The sequence below is a fragment of the Molothrus aeneus genome, chromosome 13, assembly GCF_037042795.1.
Source record: "Molothrus aeneus isolate 106 chromosome 13, BPBGC_Maene_1.0, whole genome shotgun sequence".
In the NCBI taxonomy this organism is placed as follows: Eukaryota; Metazoa; Chordata; class Aves; order Passeriformes; family Icteridae; genus Molothrus; species Molothrus aeneus.
This window is the reverse complement of record NC_089658.1, coordinates 4,909,717-4,927,391: the sequence shown is the minus strand read 5'-3', so window position 1 is coordinate 4,927,391 and position 17,675 is coordinate 4,909,717. Positions and strand designations below refer to the sequence as shown.

Here is a 17,675-nt window from a genome sequence, read left to right as displayed (position 1 = left end):
TTCCTACTCAGTTTGAGCTTTGGTGCCTGAGTTTTTTATTGAAGAGCCTGTTGGGAAGAACATGCCTCCCTCTCAGCACAGATAAATGCTAAAAGTGAGAAGTAAGTGTGATACATGAGGTTGCCTCCACGTTAAGCATGAGGACTTCAAAGGGAGCTGCAGATAAAGTGGTAACTGGCTACTGTTTTTTTGCTAAAAATACGTTTTTGGAAGCTTTTAAATGATTCCCAGTTTATTCAAAGAGCCTGGTAATGTGCTTTGGGCTCCATTATCAGGCTTTCACTATCTTGCTGCTTTTTTTTGTTTTCTTTTAAGGAGAAACTTTTGATGCCTTAAGTTTTAGCTTTTATGTTTTCCAGATCAGGACTGCTTTAGTGTATAGCTCTCGAACTCCACAGCCTATCAGCTACTGTTCTCCCACTTTATTCAGAAAAAACAGTTTCTCTCTAGGCCTGAAACCCAAGGCTACCTTATTTTCACAGGCCCTGAAACATGTAAACTACAGTGAAGTGGGGGGGAGGCAGGGGGCAAACTAGGGGAATGAGACTCCACTGCCCGAAGCTGTAACTGGACATTAACCTCCAAAATGCAAACAGACCAAACAACATGTGATGGTTGTCCATCTTGGGTGTAGTCTCTGTGACACTCCTGCACTTTTATTGAAAGGCCTTCACAAAATACATCTTGTGAAGGCCTTTCAATAAAAACCTATCCTTTCTCTTTTAACTCTGTCTAGCCTCTGTTCTAGGTAGCCATTCCAGGCATCACTTTCAGTATTATTACAGGAAGTTATTAATACTTTAATGCATATGGAATTTACCAAAATTGCTTAATTACCCCAAACAATCTGACATTTAAGAGCTCTACATGCAAATGAGCACAGATACATAAATGTGTGCACAGCAAAACCTCCAATTTTTGTATTCCTTACCACACACTGCATAACCACTTTTTCTTCCTCTACTGAATATTCTTAGATTAGCAGCCTTTTAACTTTGTGTACCTCAAGATAAAACAGTAAGTCTTACCTAGTTCTCCCCCAGAAATGGAAAAATCTCTTGGCAGGATGATCCATTTCTGAATGCAGTGAACCCTGTTGGTAGCAGTGCTGTTGACTCTGTCGATTCCCTCCTGGATGGCTCTGTAGATCGCCTCGTCTCTTGTAGCCACAATCTCGGACACTTTGGTGGCTTTACTACCACTCCTGTGGCAGAAGTCTCTGGCTTGCTCTGTGAGAATGTCAGTAGGGTCAGATGTATCTGGGTCCAGCACACTCTAAAATATCAAATGAAGTGAATCATTAAACATTCGCTCTTAAAAGGCATTAACAGGTTCTCTGACCAGGCCCTCCCCCTTGGGAAGAAGGCTCAGGATAAACACACAAACATTCTGTAAGCCTTAAAAAGCAGAAACACCTACAGATCATAAAGGGCTTTACTTTCCACTTGGCTACCAATGTAAATATTTTCGGCTTATATGCAGATGTCATGAACAGACTTAAAACGTGTGAATGAATTAGGCCACAGAGTCCATCTCTGACCTTGAATTTCTGCCATATTTTCCAAATGACTCCATTGTTACAAGGAAACATTTAGCTCATGTTCAATGGAATTATTATGGTGTAATGTAAACAGCTTGAGATAGAACTGTCCCTAGACTTCTTAAATTACTATTTCTATTGTACCTGAAGATAGAGAGTATCAGTCATAGAGGTAAACAACTTCAAAACACCTAAGTGGCATTCACTAGGTATGTTCACACAACTGAATTGCAAATGTTTCAGGAGAACAGTGATTTCTCAATTGAAGCTTATACCACAACAAGACTATTAATTATTTTGTTCCACAGTCATCATTCTTGTGTTATAAAAATAACAAATTGCAGAGAAATGTTTCTGTTGGAAGGTTTCTGAGTTTGCCCATAACAGAAACATTTGTTGGTTTTGCTCATGTGTAAGCATAAAAGATATTGTTGTTCTGTAACAAAGACTTCTCAACCTCCCAGCACTTCCTATATAAAAATTTGCATTTAAATAGAAAATAGCTCTTATTGTACCTGTAGGAGAAACAGCAGTAAATATGTGGATGTTTAGCAGACCAGGTAACCCTAGGTTTAGACCCAGCAGGATTTGTCTGTAGTTGCTACATATTTTTTCCCACTGCTAGTATCTTCCTATCTAATTTTAGGTCTTTTTACAAATGGTTCAAAATTATTATTCTTTTGTTAGATTCAGGTGTGTAACTTCACTGAAGGCAGTATTAAAACTGGTTTACCTTTAGGGTCAGGAACATTGACAAAAACTTCTTCTTATCTCCAATCACCATAGCATTACTAACAATTGGAAGTTCTTTTTTAACAGCATCTTCAATTGGAATTGGAGGCACGTTTTCACCTCCAGCTGTAATAATTAAATCTAGGTAAAAAAAGAAAGGCTATTAGTTGCATTCAAATAAATTCCAGAGATCAGGCTGATGTCTGCCTCAACCTGCTCTTCTTATTCTGACATAAAAAATATGAGGTCTTTTTTCCAAGATAATATTTTTCAAATACCACAAATCCTATTAATTATCTTCAAAACAAAAATGCTACTATTTTTCAAATGTGTGCTCAAGTTCTCAGCTGTCCCTCAGTATATTTGCTCCAGATATTTTTTACATTATCCAGTAACAGCTTATTCTCAAGGGACTGTTACATAACTGGAATTTTTCTTTGAGAGATCATCTCTTCCAAATTAGCATAGGATTCAACCACTATTCTATTATTGCTATCTCACCAAAAAGCAAGTTCATTGTTCATTGTTATCGTGATTAAAACCAATTCTTGAATCCACCAAGAGGGGTCAGACAAAAATAAGTTACTACTGGAGGAAGGCTTGATAAAAACAACATTTGTCCTGAAGTGTAATATATATATTCCATGAAATTATTACAAACTTGAGTATTCTCTAAGTAAATTGCAATTTTTTGTTTTTGTTATATTGGTGACTTCCAGTTGTGCTCAAATAATTGTCTTTGCAGCAGTTCAGAACACGCTTCAACAAATAACAGAGACAGGCTTTTATAAGTCTAACTTTTCCTTTCATTCCACCCTCCTTTTGTAATAGTCTTGTCTTTGTCTCAGATCCTCTACCAATGTCTCTGGCCCTTAGTTTTTCATTGTCCTTATTTGGACTTGGATTTCAAACTTCAGTGAAACTGGACATATGGTTATTTTATCTCAGATTGTCTACCTATCCTGTCATTTACAGTAACTGCTGTTAAGCAATCCAGCCAGATATAAGAGAAACACAAATGTTATGAATTGAGACAAGGGGTTGTTACTGCTGTGCTAAAGGAAAATGAATCAGACAAGAAAAGTTAAAATCAAGACAGCTGCATTTGGTGCAGGCTATTAATACTACCAACTTCAGTCCTGATTCCTAGCAGGACATGATGCCACCTGTGACGAATTCACTCATCTGTGTTATCTCCCTAGTGATTCATCTGAAGTTCTAAGATGATATTTACTCAATTCTTAAATCCTCCTCAGTTACATCGTGCCTGTGACCAATCCCACTGTGTGAATATGTACCATGAGGAAAGCCTCCAAGTCAGCAATGACTAGTCTCAGTCTCATGAGCCTCCAGCCAGTGTCCTGTGGTAACACCTCAGTGCATTGCTTCAGCTGGAGCTTTCCCTTCTGCTCTCCAGCTTCAGCTCTGGTCTCTGTAAACACTTAATCTAAGACACCAGAGGAAGCAACCTCTGACCTACAGCACCAATTTCTCTGTAGCAGAGGGTGCCTCTCCTTCCCCCCTAAACATTCTAATGTGCAATTAAGACACTGGCAAGATTCAGAGGGAGACTGGACAGCTTAATGATATCATTCAAATCAAACATGACACATTAAACCTGTGTTGGTAGTTTATATTTCTAATTGTAATTAATACTGAGTAAAGGTGTGGGAGATGAAAAGCCTGGTTGTAGGAACTGAATTATCTCCACCTACTACAGACTAGAGGGATACCTTCCCTGAACACAGAGCACACTGTGGTTTTCTCATAGCAAAGTTTATTTTACCTTCCTGTTAGGGCAATGCTGCTGGTATTAGAGGAAAGACACTTCATTAGATGGACTACAACTGAGAGATGACTGAATAGTGCTGAACATTTACCATAAACAGAGAGCAAGGTTTTGCCTATTACCTTTAATTCTTCCAGTGACATAGAGAAAGCCATCCTTGTCTAGCTTTCCTAAATCTCCAGAATGCAGCCACCCCTCCTCATCAAAGGCTTCTTTTGTTCTGTCTTCCATATTTAAATAACCCATGAAAACAGTCCTTCCCCAGAAACAGATTTCTCCATTGCCTTCTGTATCTTTGTCCACCAGTTTCACTCTGCATCCAGGTGCTGGTTTACCACAGCTACCAGAGAAGAGCAGAAAAACCCCACAAGTATCACAGAAACATCAAACATAATACTGGTAAGGTGGCCAACATGCCAAATCCCTGAAACTGTCAAAGTATCCATGACTGCAATCATCACCATGCTGTAGCTGTCCAACGGCCAGGGAATACTCCTTCATTAGGGTGGATTTGTCAGGGTGTCTGAGCACTTTCTGGCAGTCTGTCTTGGCCTGTGCTTGCTGCTTTCCCCCCCTGTATCTGCAGGCATAAAAGCATTTTTGGTTTTGAGGTCTTGCATTCCTCCCTTGGGCAAGGGCTAGGGTTCATGTCAGATGTAGTCACTGTGTTTGGCTACAATGCTGCAACTCAGTTTCAGTGCTCCTGGCACAGTGTGCTGTGGAGTCAACCTGCTCAAATTCTGACCTGGAAATTACTCTGACTCCCAAAGTCACAACAGAGTGGCAATGCACTTGGAAAATAAAATAAGCTGCAGTATCTTTGCTGAGCTTAATAAATCCTTTTTTCATAGATAAAATGAAACAGATTGTATTTTAAAAATAGTAATAAAAGCAAAATTACCTGTGCTGCCTGTAAATGTAAGGCCCAGACAGGCAATGTGGGCCTGTGGTCTCACTCATCCCATAGGCCTCATACAGGGTGATGTTCAGACCCAAGAAGAAATACAGTGTTTCTGTATTGAGAGGAGCAGCACCAGAAAAGTGCTTCTGACAGGAAGAGAGCCCCAGTGCACTACGGATTTTTGCAAGCACTAAGTAGTCTGCTAATCTTGTCCAGAGCTGCTTTAGATCACTGCTGAGTACAAAATACACAAGTAAGTCAGAGCAACCAAGGAAGTTTTCAAAACACAATCAGGCACAGATTTTGTTTGGACATGTATTTGTCATTTGGTTTTGGGTGTTGACAGCAGTTAGAACCTAAGTAAGGTGACACATTCTTCCTTTCATTTATTTGGTGTTTCTCCTACCTTTGGATCTTTCCTACCTCCAACTCTTTAGGTATCTGAATTCAACAAATACAAAGAATCTATAAAAACATATTTTATACAACACAGCTCTTGTATACCTGATTTTTTATCAGTTAAATGTGTCTCTGAGAACCTACACCACTCAAATCTGAAATTTGCAAGATCTATCTGAGAAACTGAATGATAAGACGAGCAAAGGAATATCATGGAATGATATTTTGGAATACCATTCTGCATAAGAAATTTCCCCCACTTCATTGTAAAACAATTCATATCAATAACAATTGATAACTACACCCTCCCCCCTGCACCCTATTTGCTGTGTTGCCAAGCCAGATTTTACCCACTTATACAAAGAGTCTCACTGAGGCTTCATGGTTTATTACAAGCAAATTGCTACTTTCAGGTTGCTGGAAATCTCACTCATTGTACAACACACCTGTTTGAGCCGTTCAGGTTCCTCTCTAAGCTAAGTGACATAGCCCAGGAAAGCATTTTCTTCTTCATAAATCCTGACTGAGCAGAAGCATCCTTTAACTTCTCCATGATTTTCTCCCATACTCGGGGAACTCCCATGTGAGATGTTGGCTGCACTTCTTTTAGTGTGTTGATCAAGCTGCCCTGTTATAATAATGAAATAATTTCAACAAAAGGCACATAGCAGAGAGAAGGAGTTTTGGTGAAGTAAAACCTGAATGTTTCATTTTGTAGAACATCACTAAATATGTAGAAGATAAAAAAGGGCTGGCTGAGCTCACTTCAGTCACCCATAGGCACTAATATGTGTCAGTCTGACACACTGGGGGAGGTACATACACAAGGAGAAAACCACACATGGTTAGTTCCTCCAGCATCCCTTTTCTCCAATAACTGCTTATCCTTCTTTTGCCTTAAAAGAACCTTATGAACATGAATTATATATTTTAATTAGAATCTAGAGCACTGGGTCACAAATACAATGAGCTTTATTTTTCCATAACTTTTACAACAATGGACTCTCAATCTTCATCCTCTACAACTTTTCAAATATCATATTCTCTCCTTGGGATGTTTTTTTAAGAGAAAGAAGTGCAATCTTAATTAGATGTAATGTAAGACAAGGTACCTTTAGAGCATCTGGCTCAGCAAAGTAAACTTGCTCTCCCCATTTGATTCCAGTCCACAGGTCATAGATCTGTGCAGCTATGTGGCTGAGTGGGAGATAACTGACTATGGACTCCTGCTGGACCTCTGCAGGTTGCATACCTCCTGCTTTGCTGCAATGGGCTGATGTCCAAGTTATCTGTTTAAATAAATAATACAACACATTAGGTATGGTAGGGATTTTGGTTTGGGTTATTCTCCTTTCTTCCTCTTAACACAAACTTGTTATCCTCTTGCTATGCTAATGAAACTGAGAAAAATCTGTGCTCACGGACAGACATTGCAGTATTGACCACACAGCAGTCTGTCAGTTCCCTGGGGACACTGCCAAAAGCCAGATTACCTTTGCAGCAATACAGAAGAGCAGATAACATAAGTAAATACAGCATTTGTACTGCCTGACTGGGCTGTGAATGCTAGCAGCTGCCCATGCCCTAGTGACACACTCAGCCAGGCAGCCATGGGCTGGATGGATGACAAACAAATTGATCTGTCCCTTCCTTTCCACCTCTCCATCTTTGCAGGCTTTTTATTAAACTGGCACCTTCCACCAGTGCTGTATCTGCAAGTTAGAAAAGGAACAATAAATACTCAGTGATCAGCGAGCTCAAAGGACAATTTAGAATCAGCCACAAGCTCATTGCCTGGTACTGATCATCCCCTGGCTAAGCACTCAGGAGGAAGATAGCAGCTGTACTCTATTCCTCTGGAAGCCTCTGGGATATTCACTGCAGTGGTTCCCAAGTGACACATACACACCCACCCCTCTCATGAGAGGCAGCACATACATGAATAGTTTTGAAGTTGTGTTGCTTGACTTAGTGAACCTGGATGATGTTTCCCCCTCCTTCTTCCTATTTCCCATTTGATCTCAGAAGATGCAATTCAAGGATGCTAAATATGCATATGCATTCTTCATCATCAGAACATAGCATATGGAAGACACATAAATATACGTGATGGTGTGAGAGACAATGGAGAAGATATATGTGCACAAAAATAACAACCAAAACAAACAACACCCCCCAAAAAAACCAAACAAGAAAATGCCAAGCAACAAAAAGAAACAGCTCTTTCTCAGACAAGTCTGTAATCTAAACTGGGTAGTGCAGGATACAGAAATGAGAGTATTCAAGATGGCAGAGTACAGACATAAACAACATGTATTCCTGTTATCACAGCACATTCCTTTGTAAAAAATTAGAAGGTGCAAGTGTAGGCTTGGCCTAAGGAAATAGAGATTTTCAAGAGAGGGTTTTAAAGAGCAGTGTGCTGCCAGGCCAGGCCATCCAAGTTTAGGTGGCAGCACTGGACAAGCAGCTAAGGGAGACTCACACAGTAGGAAGAACAGGATGTCTTTAAGATGTGTCTGTATTCATTGCTTCTACTTCAAGCTTCACAGTACACAGGCACACTCACAGCAGATCTGGGAGGGTCATGCAGGACTGATTCAGCACTGCTTTTGCACATGAACGGTGGCAAACATCTTTGACTAAAGAAGGCAGCAGCAAAGCTACAGGCATGGCATGCTTTCCACTGTTTGTCAACATAAAAATAGCCTGTTTGTGATCAGCAGCCAAGAATAGTTTGGCAGCTGGCATGGAAATGACACCAGACTCCTTTGATATAAAAGAGCATAGATTTGTAACATCAAGTCAGTCTTTTTGTCTCCCAAGTTCATTATGTTCTGCTTCCAGGTACTAGTGCACTAATTCCCTACATCTGGGTGAATCGCTGTTTCCACATTGTGCATGTCTGCAATAATTTCTGCTTTAAGGGGTGAGGTCTCAACTTAGACCATCCCTTTGCACAGATTCTCTATGTATTCAGAAAGGTTTCCTACCACCTTCCACTCCTGCTCAGACACCAAACACATATCTTTCCAAGCAAACCTCTGTGGAAAGTCCTTTTAGCAAACAACTCTGCTTTTGTCTATAACTGGAAATTTTCTGTTTGCAACAACACAGGTAGGGTTACTGTCAGCACCAGCACTGAGCACTGGAGCTGTATTATCCTCCAGTGACAGACACAGAAACCTGCACACAAGTCCAGGAACAAAAAGCACCAAAGTAAAAAATCCACACATCCACCTCCAATTTTAATAAAATCTGCAAAAGCAGTCCATCAGGCTGTTTTGATAGTAGCTGGCTGATGTGTATGATTTCCTCATTTCACAGTGACCTATGACATTCACTTGAGAGACTTTATGGCAATCTGTGAACTATATTTATGAATTCATGCATTAGATCTCACAAGAAATACAGTGAATAAAAATTTCATATTCATAAAGAACTGTTCAACTTTGTGAAGGGCTGTTTGAATGGAGTTTCATTCTTTACCTTGTTTGTACTTTACCAGAAACAGCTGACTGCCCTTTGCTTTGCAGTACCCTATCCATGCTGTAAAAGCAAAAGCATTTCAGGCCTCTAGGATGTACCAGCCATCTCAAACCACAGGAATAAATATCCCCACACTTTGCTGTTCCTCTGCTACAGGAGCCTAAAGTACCTACGTTGTCATGACTCAGCATGGCTCCTTTTGGCTTCCCAGTTGTTCCGGAGGTGTAGATCAGAACACAGCACTGATTTGGCTTTTGGGAGTTAATAATGTCATCCAAAGTACTGTCAGAGATGTCACCTCCCAGCTCCAGAAACTCTTCCATCTAGAACATGGAACAGAAAATACAGCATACCAAATGACTTCCTACAAATTGACATGGTACTGCACCTTTCCTGTCTCAAAAATGTTAGAACATCTCAGTGCCTTGTTCTGAAAACATGTCCAAGGCAAGTTTCCCCAGACCTTGGCTATGGAAGAAATATGGTGAGTCTATCTTAGAGCTTAATGTGTGAATTGCAAACAGACTATCTAAAATTGTGCTGTCATGAATCTTTTTAATGTCTAAGAAGGAATAGTAATACTGTTCCTCCTCCAACGTGGGTACTATGAATAAGTCACAGAGGCTAAAACTCTATTACATTCTCACACTGTAAGAATGATTTTGAGTATTAAAGGAATCTGGATGCATCATTTTTAAGAGTACACTTGTGACAGCCCATCTATCATGCATTGTACACTATATAAATATAACTATAAAGCAATTGAATGAAAGCTTCTTTGCAAAAGCATCATTATCTAGATGTGTGAATGTTTGCCCAAATTATGTGCTCTTTTATAGGAAAAAATATGATGATGCTGGTCACAACTTCCATTCAAATTTGACTCACTAGAGTGAGATAAAACTTTTATGACACTGGACTTTTGTGCCACACAAATTGGCCTAGAAGAATCCTGAACCTGCTCCTCTGTATTATATGGGTTGCTCCCCAATACTTCTGTTGCACACCCCAATATGCTCTTAAGTGTAGCATTGATTGCAATGCTAATTGGAAACTAGAGTATCACAGAATTTTTAAAGAAAATTGATAACCAAAAGGTCAGTTTCCCATTGCAATCATGTGATTCATACTGTTCTACAGAAGTGTAATATTTAAATGCAAGGTGCAGTACCTTCATTTTTCAGCAATTTCTTGGAGCTATATCTAGGACCACAAAGCAGTAATGGGGATGATGAGAAAACAGAGGTAAAAAAGGAGAGCCTCTGCTTGAGGGTAGTTAATATCTTCTTTCAGACATCTGGCATTGCCCTGGGCTACTAAGATTACAATAGTCAGTGTCTGTGGCACCTTAATCGCCTTTTCTTGGGTGGCAAGGCTGTCCCAAGGATTATTCATCAGTTTTATACTTTCTTCCAACAAACCACATCTCTGAAAAGAGAGGCACTGCACAGCTCTGTAGCAAGTCAGGGATTTGTCACATTCTATTGCTTCCCCACAAGAATGTGGCTGCTTCAATTTCACAAGCTCCTGGAAAGCCTGGTGGTGTGAAGGACGTAATTGTTTGTATGTCACTGAGCAGTTGTTCCTGCTCTCCTGACCATACTGTATTCTCACAGTGGAATGCACTGATCACTGAGAATCTGTTGCACAGGCTTTGTTTACTGAGCAGCACCTGCAACAGATGGTGTTGGCATGCCAGCATGTGTGGAAGGTACAGAAACAGTCACACCACACTCCTGACTCTGCATTTGCCTTCTGGAAGCACGCACTGCTCAGCCAGCTCTGCTCCTGCCGCCGCTCATCGCACGGCACAAATCCCTCTCATCAAACACCGCGTGGGCGGGGGGTTTGCTCTGCATCACACCTCAGCAACAATCATCTCTGCCTCTGGTATCTGAGCTCTCATTTTTCCTTTAGATGACATAAACTATGGCACCTGTCAGACACGCACAGCTACCCTGCTCGTCTGAGAAAATGTCCAACATGACACCTGAACACTGAACCAGTGTTTAAAAATACAGCAATTCTTACACATTTAGATTTCAGTAAGTGCAAGTTGTTCAAGAATTAAATGCTAGCACCAAGTCTTTTTAAATAGTAAGATCACCTTTGTATTAACATTTTTATTGTACAAGATGCAAGGCATGCTCTATATCAGTATGTATAGTATTGGAACAGTAACAATTTATTATTAAGTTATATGCAAGACAAAAAAGGCACAGAAGACTTTTTTCTTGTTTGATTATCAAAATTGCAAGTATTTTAAAGTGTTTCTATGCTGTTCACTGTTCATTATATTTTTATATACTGAATACAGTGTTTTTCTCTTCAATATGTATTTTCAACAGCTGAAGTTTTTCAGCCTAAAATCTGATCTGTAGTCCAGTTAAAATACTGGATTTTTAAAAAAATTACCAAATTCACAGGCACCAGGGAGCAACTTTTTTTTTAACCATTTGAGAATACACATTCCCACTTAAAGCCTACAGGTGTTTAAATAACCCAGTCAAGTTAAAAATTAGGAGGACATGAGACAGACAGTAAAGCAAGGTAGCTCTTTTCTTAAATGTGAAGTATCAAAGGTAATTTGAACAGAAAAAGCTGATAAAGCTTTTGAATGTGTTTGCTGGAACACAGCAATGCATTCTAAAGGCAGATAATCCCAGTAAAAATGTATCAAATAAATAACAGCCCACATATTTACTGTACTACATGGGTGTGACCCCATGCATTATTTGGTTATGCCTCTGTTCTAGTATTCACTCACCGTGTACAAATTTGGATGTCTCTCTGCAATGGAGTCCTTATAAAGCACCACGGCCTTCAAGTGGGGCAACCGATTCCAGATCTGTTGCATTTTTTAAAACAAAGTTATTTATTACTCATATCTTATGTGGCCTTTTATCCACTCTAATGCTGCCAAAACTGTAATGGGTTGACAGGCACAAAAACCTCCCATTTCCCTTCACCTCCAAATAATCTCCCCTAAACTCATCACCAACCAGCTCAACTAGAGGCAGGGGAGAGGGAAGGGAACTACAGAGTCCACACAGACTACACAGTCTGCTTCAGGAAATCTAGTTTCAGTCAAAAGGTTTAAAAAATGAAAAATAGACCAGAAATGGCTCCTCAGCATCCTTTCTCATAATGCACAAAAGGGCACATAAAGGAACAGTGCAGGCCAAGCTAGGAGCTGACCCAGGCCTGTGATTACCAATAAAGTCCGACAGCAAAAAGTGATGTTCAAGTGCTAAAAAAAGTTCTACTTCCTTAAGGAAAAAAATCAAAGGAAGCTGTATGCACATTGTAAAGATAAATAAAAATATAAAGCTGCAGGCTTACAGGCAGACAGCAGTGGCTGCTGCTTTCAGCAGCTCTTTGTGTGCTTTGCATGGCCTATAGGAAACATTGATTTCACTGAATTCTGTGAGACCCCATGCCTCACAGACACCTTTCAATTAATCACATTTTGAACTGAATTTTGACAATACAAAAGCAGTGGCTTGATGGTAGCCAGTATGTACATATTATTAGATGTTATTATTTCAGTCTTGGGTTCCAGAAAAAAAGTTTCAAAAAAACCTTCTGCTGGATAAAGCAGTGCTGGCCAGAGCTCTCCTTTTCTACATAATGTGTATGAACCAAACCCCTTGAGTTGTTCCACTTGGATTCTTCTCCCCATGTCCACAACAGCATAGTCTGGTATTGTGTCAATGACACTGCAAGAAGGCTTATCTGACTGTGTATTTTTATAGAATACTTACAAAAATCTCTCTTCCTCCATATTGCATATATAACACAACTACAAAATACAAAGTAATTAATGAACAATTTATATTAAATACATTTGAAAAAAACCTGCATATTTTCTCTCTTGCAGGTATGTGGTCTTGGCAGAAAGCTCCATCATGGAGGGCCCTCCTCCTTCAGCAAACAGTGCCATTTGGTGCAAGTTTGATGAATCCACAGGCTTCCCTCAACATCTGACAGACAGACAAGCCCTTCTCAAGAGCTGCCTGTGCTCCTCTCCCAAGTCACCTTGCCATCACATTGGTCTTTCCATCTGGCACAGTTGCTGAAAGGCAGGCTCAGCTGCCCAAGAGTTCTGTCAAAATTGAGACTGTTCACTTAAGGAGGATCCTGCTTGCTCACTAAGCTCTGTCTCATGTAAACCAAAGTGCAGTAAACTCAAGAGCCTATGGCTGATATTACAAGCAGGAAAAGATGATACCTTGGAAAGAGAAAATTCTGAACACTGACATCCTTAATATTTAAATTGACAGACCTTTACAAACCCACATCAGCATAATCTCTTCCATTCAAGTGGATGGTGTTTTTCCAAACAGAATCAGGTGGTGACAGTAAAAGTATGGGATCAAAATGTGGGTTTTTTCAGGTAAACCTGCAGGGAACCATCCAGTGAGTTCTCTGCTGGAGCCACAGACACTGCAGAGGGTCAGAGCCACCAATGAGCTCTGACACCAGATACCAGATCTCTGAGTAACAACACACACTTCACAAAGAAAGGTTTCATGATACAGAGAGTGTACATGGTATTTGGTACCAACACAGCATTGAGAAATGAAAAATTGTGGCTTTTCAGTAATCATTCAGCCACCTTGTTACCTGCATTATCTTGTCCAGCTGTTTCTGATTTTCCACAACCATGATATCAGTCTTGCTGTCATGGGCAATGTAGTGACAAGCCTCTGGAGAATTGGTTGTATATATTCCTGTGACAATTCCTCTGCATCAAAAATTTATATATATAAATATATATGAATATATAAAAATATATAAAAATATGTATATATGTATAAGAACATACACTTATATGCAGACACACACATACACATGCACGTAGTATCAAAAGAGAATAATAATCAAAGATCAGATGAAACCTGAAGGAGTATGAAGATGTGGAAGCAAACAGCAGGACAGCTCTAATGTTTGTTTCAGATATACATGAATCTCTGATTTATGCTCATTGCAAAAAGTAATCTCTATTCAGTAGAAGATGCTGGGACTCAGTGTCTTAACTCACTTAAGGTTACACAGGAGTTAGCTCAGGAAGTGGTAAAAAAATCCTCACTTATGTCCTCTTTTTGTTCAAGCTGTACACAGATACCAATTTGGATTCCATTGGTACAGAACAGCTTAAGAAGTAAAATCCAAATTAACAGGTATCAGGACAGAAGAAATCAGGGTAGTTAATATTCATATGTTACATCATCTGTTTGAATATATCTTACTGTAGATAATCATTAATATTGTATTATTATCATTAATATAAAACTGGGATTCTCATCTATTTCCCACATCCCACATTGATAAGATCCTGTACAACAGCTTCTGTGTGACTGTCATGCTTAAGCCTGTGGCAAACTGGATCCATTTATGAGTGTCTGAACTATTTGGGATGCAAGACTCCAGCAGGTTGCTGAAAGTGTCCATCAGTAGCAACACAACTTCCAAGATATGATACAAAATACTGACTTGATACATTCCCAGACCTAGCAAAATAGAAATCCCCAAATCCCCCTCAAAAATTAACTCCCCCCACAAAAAATCTTACCCAGCAAAAACAGCTCCAACAGCTGAGATGAACCATTCTGGAGAATTAAATCCAAGGATTGCTACGCTATGGAATCGTTCAAGACCAAGCTTAAAAATAATATACAGAAGATTATATAATATAGGCCCACTGGAGAGAAACATACACACAAATATAAACCATGAAAACTTTTGATTTATTATCACAGTACTGACAAGGCACGTGAAAGCATGTTTTGGTATCCATAGCAAACCTGGTATTTATAAGCAATTAACAGGATGTGAATTTTCCACTACCTTCTCCTGTCTGCTTGAACTCTGCTGCCCAGAAAGTCCCAAGACCCAGAATATTTCAATATGAACAAGAGCATAATGAATACTAATATTACCCTATATTTAGAATGTTTTAAAGATTGTCTTTATCTCACCAAATTCATGATAGTCGTTTTCCCCTATTTTTTTTTTAATCTTAAGGCCACTGAGCTCTTCTGAGCTCTGCACCCAAGTCCCAGTGCAACACAGCACCTCCTCACTGGCGGTCAAGGCTCCCTGACAGCAGTGTTACCTCTGACCAAAAGTCATTTTCATCATTATCATTTCAATAAAGAATATTGAATACTGATCTTCAAGTAATACAAAAACCTTCTTATATATTGTGGAGTTTGGGGTTGGGTTTATTTTATTAATTTGTTTTTTAGGTTTTTAAAGGACACAAAAGGATTAAAGGCATTGGTTTTGTTTCCTGCACCTACCTTCAAGAAGCTCTTGGCCGCTTTCCTAGAGAGGCAGTAATATTCTGAAAAAGTTATTTTCTCCCATTTTCCATTCTTTTTGCTGGCCAAAGCATTAAGGGATCCATATTTTTCCAGGCTTTCCTTGAACATCTGATGAACTGTTATGGGAGTCTGTGGGCATGAGTTATCTATTCTCAGTCTGACTCTGCCATCAGCAAAAGAAGTCCACAGAGATTCTGGAAGGTAAAGCACCATTGTCAGGGTAATCTGCAATTGAAAAATACCATGTGACTGTGTACCAGAAGACAAGAGGATTGAATAAAGACTCCAGGACTAAGCACAACTCTGGCACGCCCCAGCTCTTGAGAGAAGGGTTTTCCAATTTTCTTATTATCAAATATACCACGTAGAAAGAGAAATCTTTATTTCTTGTACTTCATTCTGCATCTTGACTGAAAGTGCCATACAGAATTATGTTGATGATGTGTGTTGCAGGCACAGCCCCAGTTCCAGCTGAATCTGTTTGCCTGTGCTCAGCTCTGCACTCCCCCTTGTGCCAATGGAGCAGCTGGTGAATCAGAAGGCTGAAGAGATCCAAGATACGAAACCTCCGGCCCGGTTCAGTATCCGAGCTCCTTGTCCATGTGACACCTCTTCCCTCCCTCCTGCCCCTCCAGCTATTCTCCCTCATCCTCTCCCTGTTCCTCACTACTTCCCACAGTTTCTCCCTTGGTCATCTGTCCCATGTTCTAATGTGTCCATTCCACTCACTCCTGTCTTGCCCTGGTTCGATGGTTCCATTTTTCATCTTCTGTTCTTGTCTTCCTCACTCTGTCTTTATACCATCCACTTTTTTTCTCCCTGTTATTTTTTTCTGCCCTTCTTTGACAGGACAAAGATGCAGAGCACCAACAAATGTCACTTGGCTCTCACCACTGGTGCCAAGGACTGGGACAGTCCCTGGCACTCACAAGAAATGTCTGCCTCAAAGATTGTCCTTGGCTCTTGCAAACCCTGCAAGAGGCTGAGTATGAACACACTGCTTAGAGGATCTAGGGGTTATAAGGTGGCAAAATTCAGGTGAATTCTCACAAGGAAAGCACAAACCCTCCCATGACTCCCCCATCAAACAGTTCCCATACTTATGAACAAAACAGTACAAGAACATTTTTAAGAATTTTTTCCTTAGACGTACTTTCATAAATGAAGCAGTATTTTTAGCATAGGCATAAAAATGGATATATTCTACAATGAGCTGGTGAAAAAATTTCAGACCAAAGTGCTTGGGTTTGTAAGAATTAAGAGTAACAGAAACCAGTACTTTTTGTAATTCCTAATACAAGTTAATAAGCATAATTGTATTTTACTACACCTATGGAAAGCAAAAACTGCAAAGCAAGCTCAGTTAGTATCAGTGCTGTTTCCTGCTACCTCAGTGGCTGAAAAAGAGCAGTTTTGGAGTGTTCAAAAGTACAACATGCATCACACCCCTCTCCAATGCTATTCTAGATGCTTCAGAGGTCTGGGAACTGCCTCTCTGAGCACTTGTGGCAATACAGGAACACATCAGCCATAGCTGGATCCACACCAGTGCTTTAGAACACACTTGCAGCCTGCACCAAGAGCAAACTACTGCAAGCTCACAAACATTTCATTCCATTCCTGCTCCTGGCTGGCAGATTTGCATTGTTCTCTTGACAAACAGAAGGTGCTAATGACAACAATAAGTACAAATTAAGCTGCACCTTCATTTTCTCATGTGTAAATGGTACATAATGATTTTCAAAACATAGGGGCGGAGCTGTGCTTAGGTCCCTGGAGAAAGGGCATCATAAATCCAGACAGTTTAGAAACAAATAGCTGTGAAGGAGTTTAAGTAATAGCCAGACTTTATCAAAGTGTAAGCAGTAGCACCCAATTAATACTTTATGAGTTGAGGAGGCAAAGCAGCTGTTTCTGCACTTCACCCCAAAGCAGGTGTGAAAAGCATGAGAGGTAAGACCTGTCAGAGACAGAAGCTATTGTTAATCCAAATGTTTACTGTATGCAGTGACACACCAAAGCCCAGATGAAAAATGATACATATAGATGTTCTGGCTTCCAAAACAAAGGTATCAGGGATTGCAGGTGTGCTTGGACACAGGTAGGTGACTGCTCTGTTCAAAACAAAGTCACAGCACACAGAGCTAAAATACAACATTCTGGTCGATATATTAAAAACATTCCTGAATAAAGACGTTCCTCTCTTGAAGGAAACAGAAAATATTAGCAACATTACTACAATAACATTACAGAAGTTGCATTAATAGTGTCTTTTCACTTCACATGTCAGCAAACAACAGCACAGCTCCCAGAGAATAATGAAAATCAATCAAATCCCTGAAATATCTATACATAGAAACCAAAAAATGTACTTGAAAACTGGGTTTCCTTTTGTTTTCCTTATGCAGGTTTTTCTGCTGTTAAAAAGGCATCTTTGATTCATATCAAAGACAAGGAACAGAATCACTTTCAGAGACTCTGTGCATCACCTTCTTA

General features: G+C 39.8%; 1 protein-coding gene across 3 annotated transcripts in view; it reads right to left on the bottom strand.

Moving 5' to 3' along the window:
- ACSBG1 (acyl-CoA synthetase bubblegum family member 1) overlaps window positions 1-17,675 on the bottom strand; it is a 35,979-nt gene that overhangs the window by 3,177 nt on the left and 15,127 nt on the right. The window contains exons 3-13 of one of the 3 annotated variants that reach the window (XM_066558599.1): window positions 15,156-15,373; window positions 14,426-14,514; window positions 13,477-13,597; window positions 11,618-11,698; window positions 9,024-9,173; window positions 6,474-6,650; window positions 5,808-5,989; window positions 4,963-5,196; window positions 4,184-4,401; window positions 2,274-2,413; window positions 1,029-1,275 (exon numbers count right to left, since the gene is read on the bottom strand). In XM_066558599.1, the coding sequence (XP_066414696.1) occupies window positions 1,029-1,275; window positions 2,274-2,413; window positions 4,184-4,401; window positions 4,963-5,196; window positions 5,808-5,989; window positions 6,474-6,650; window positions 9,024-9,173; window positions 11,618-11,698; window positions 13,477-13,597; window positions 14,426-14,514; window positions 15,156-15,373 (1,857 nt within the window). The remainder of the gene's footprint in view (window positions 1-1,028; window positions 1,276-2,273; window positions 2,414-4,183; window positions 4,402-4,962; window positions 5,197-5,807; window positions 5,990-6,473; window positions 6,651-9,023; window positions 9,174-11,617; window positions 11,699-13,476; window positions 13,598-14,425; window positions 14,515-15,155; window positions 15,374-17,675) is intronic. The other 2 variants (XM_066558600.1, XM_066558601.1) reach the window with 2 other exon arrangements.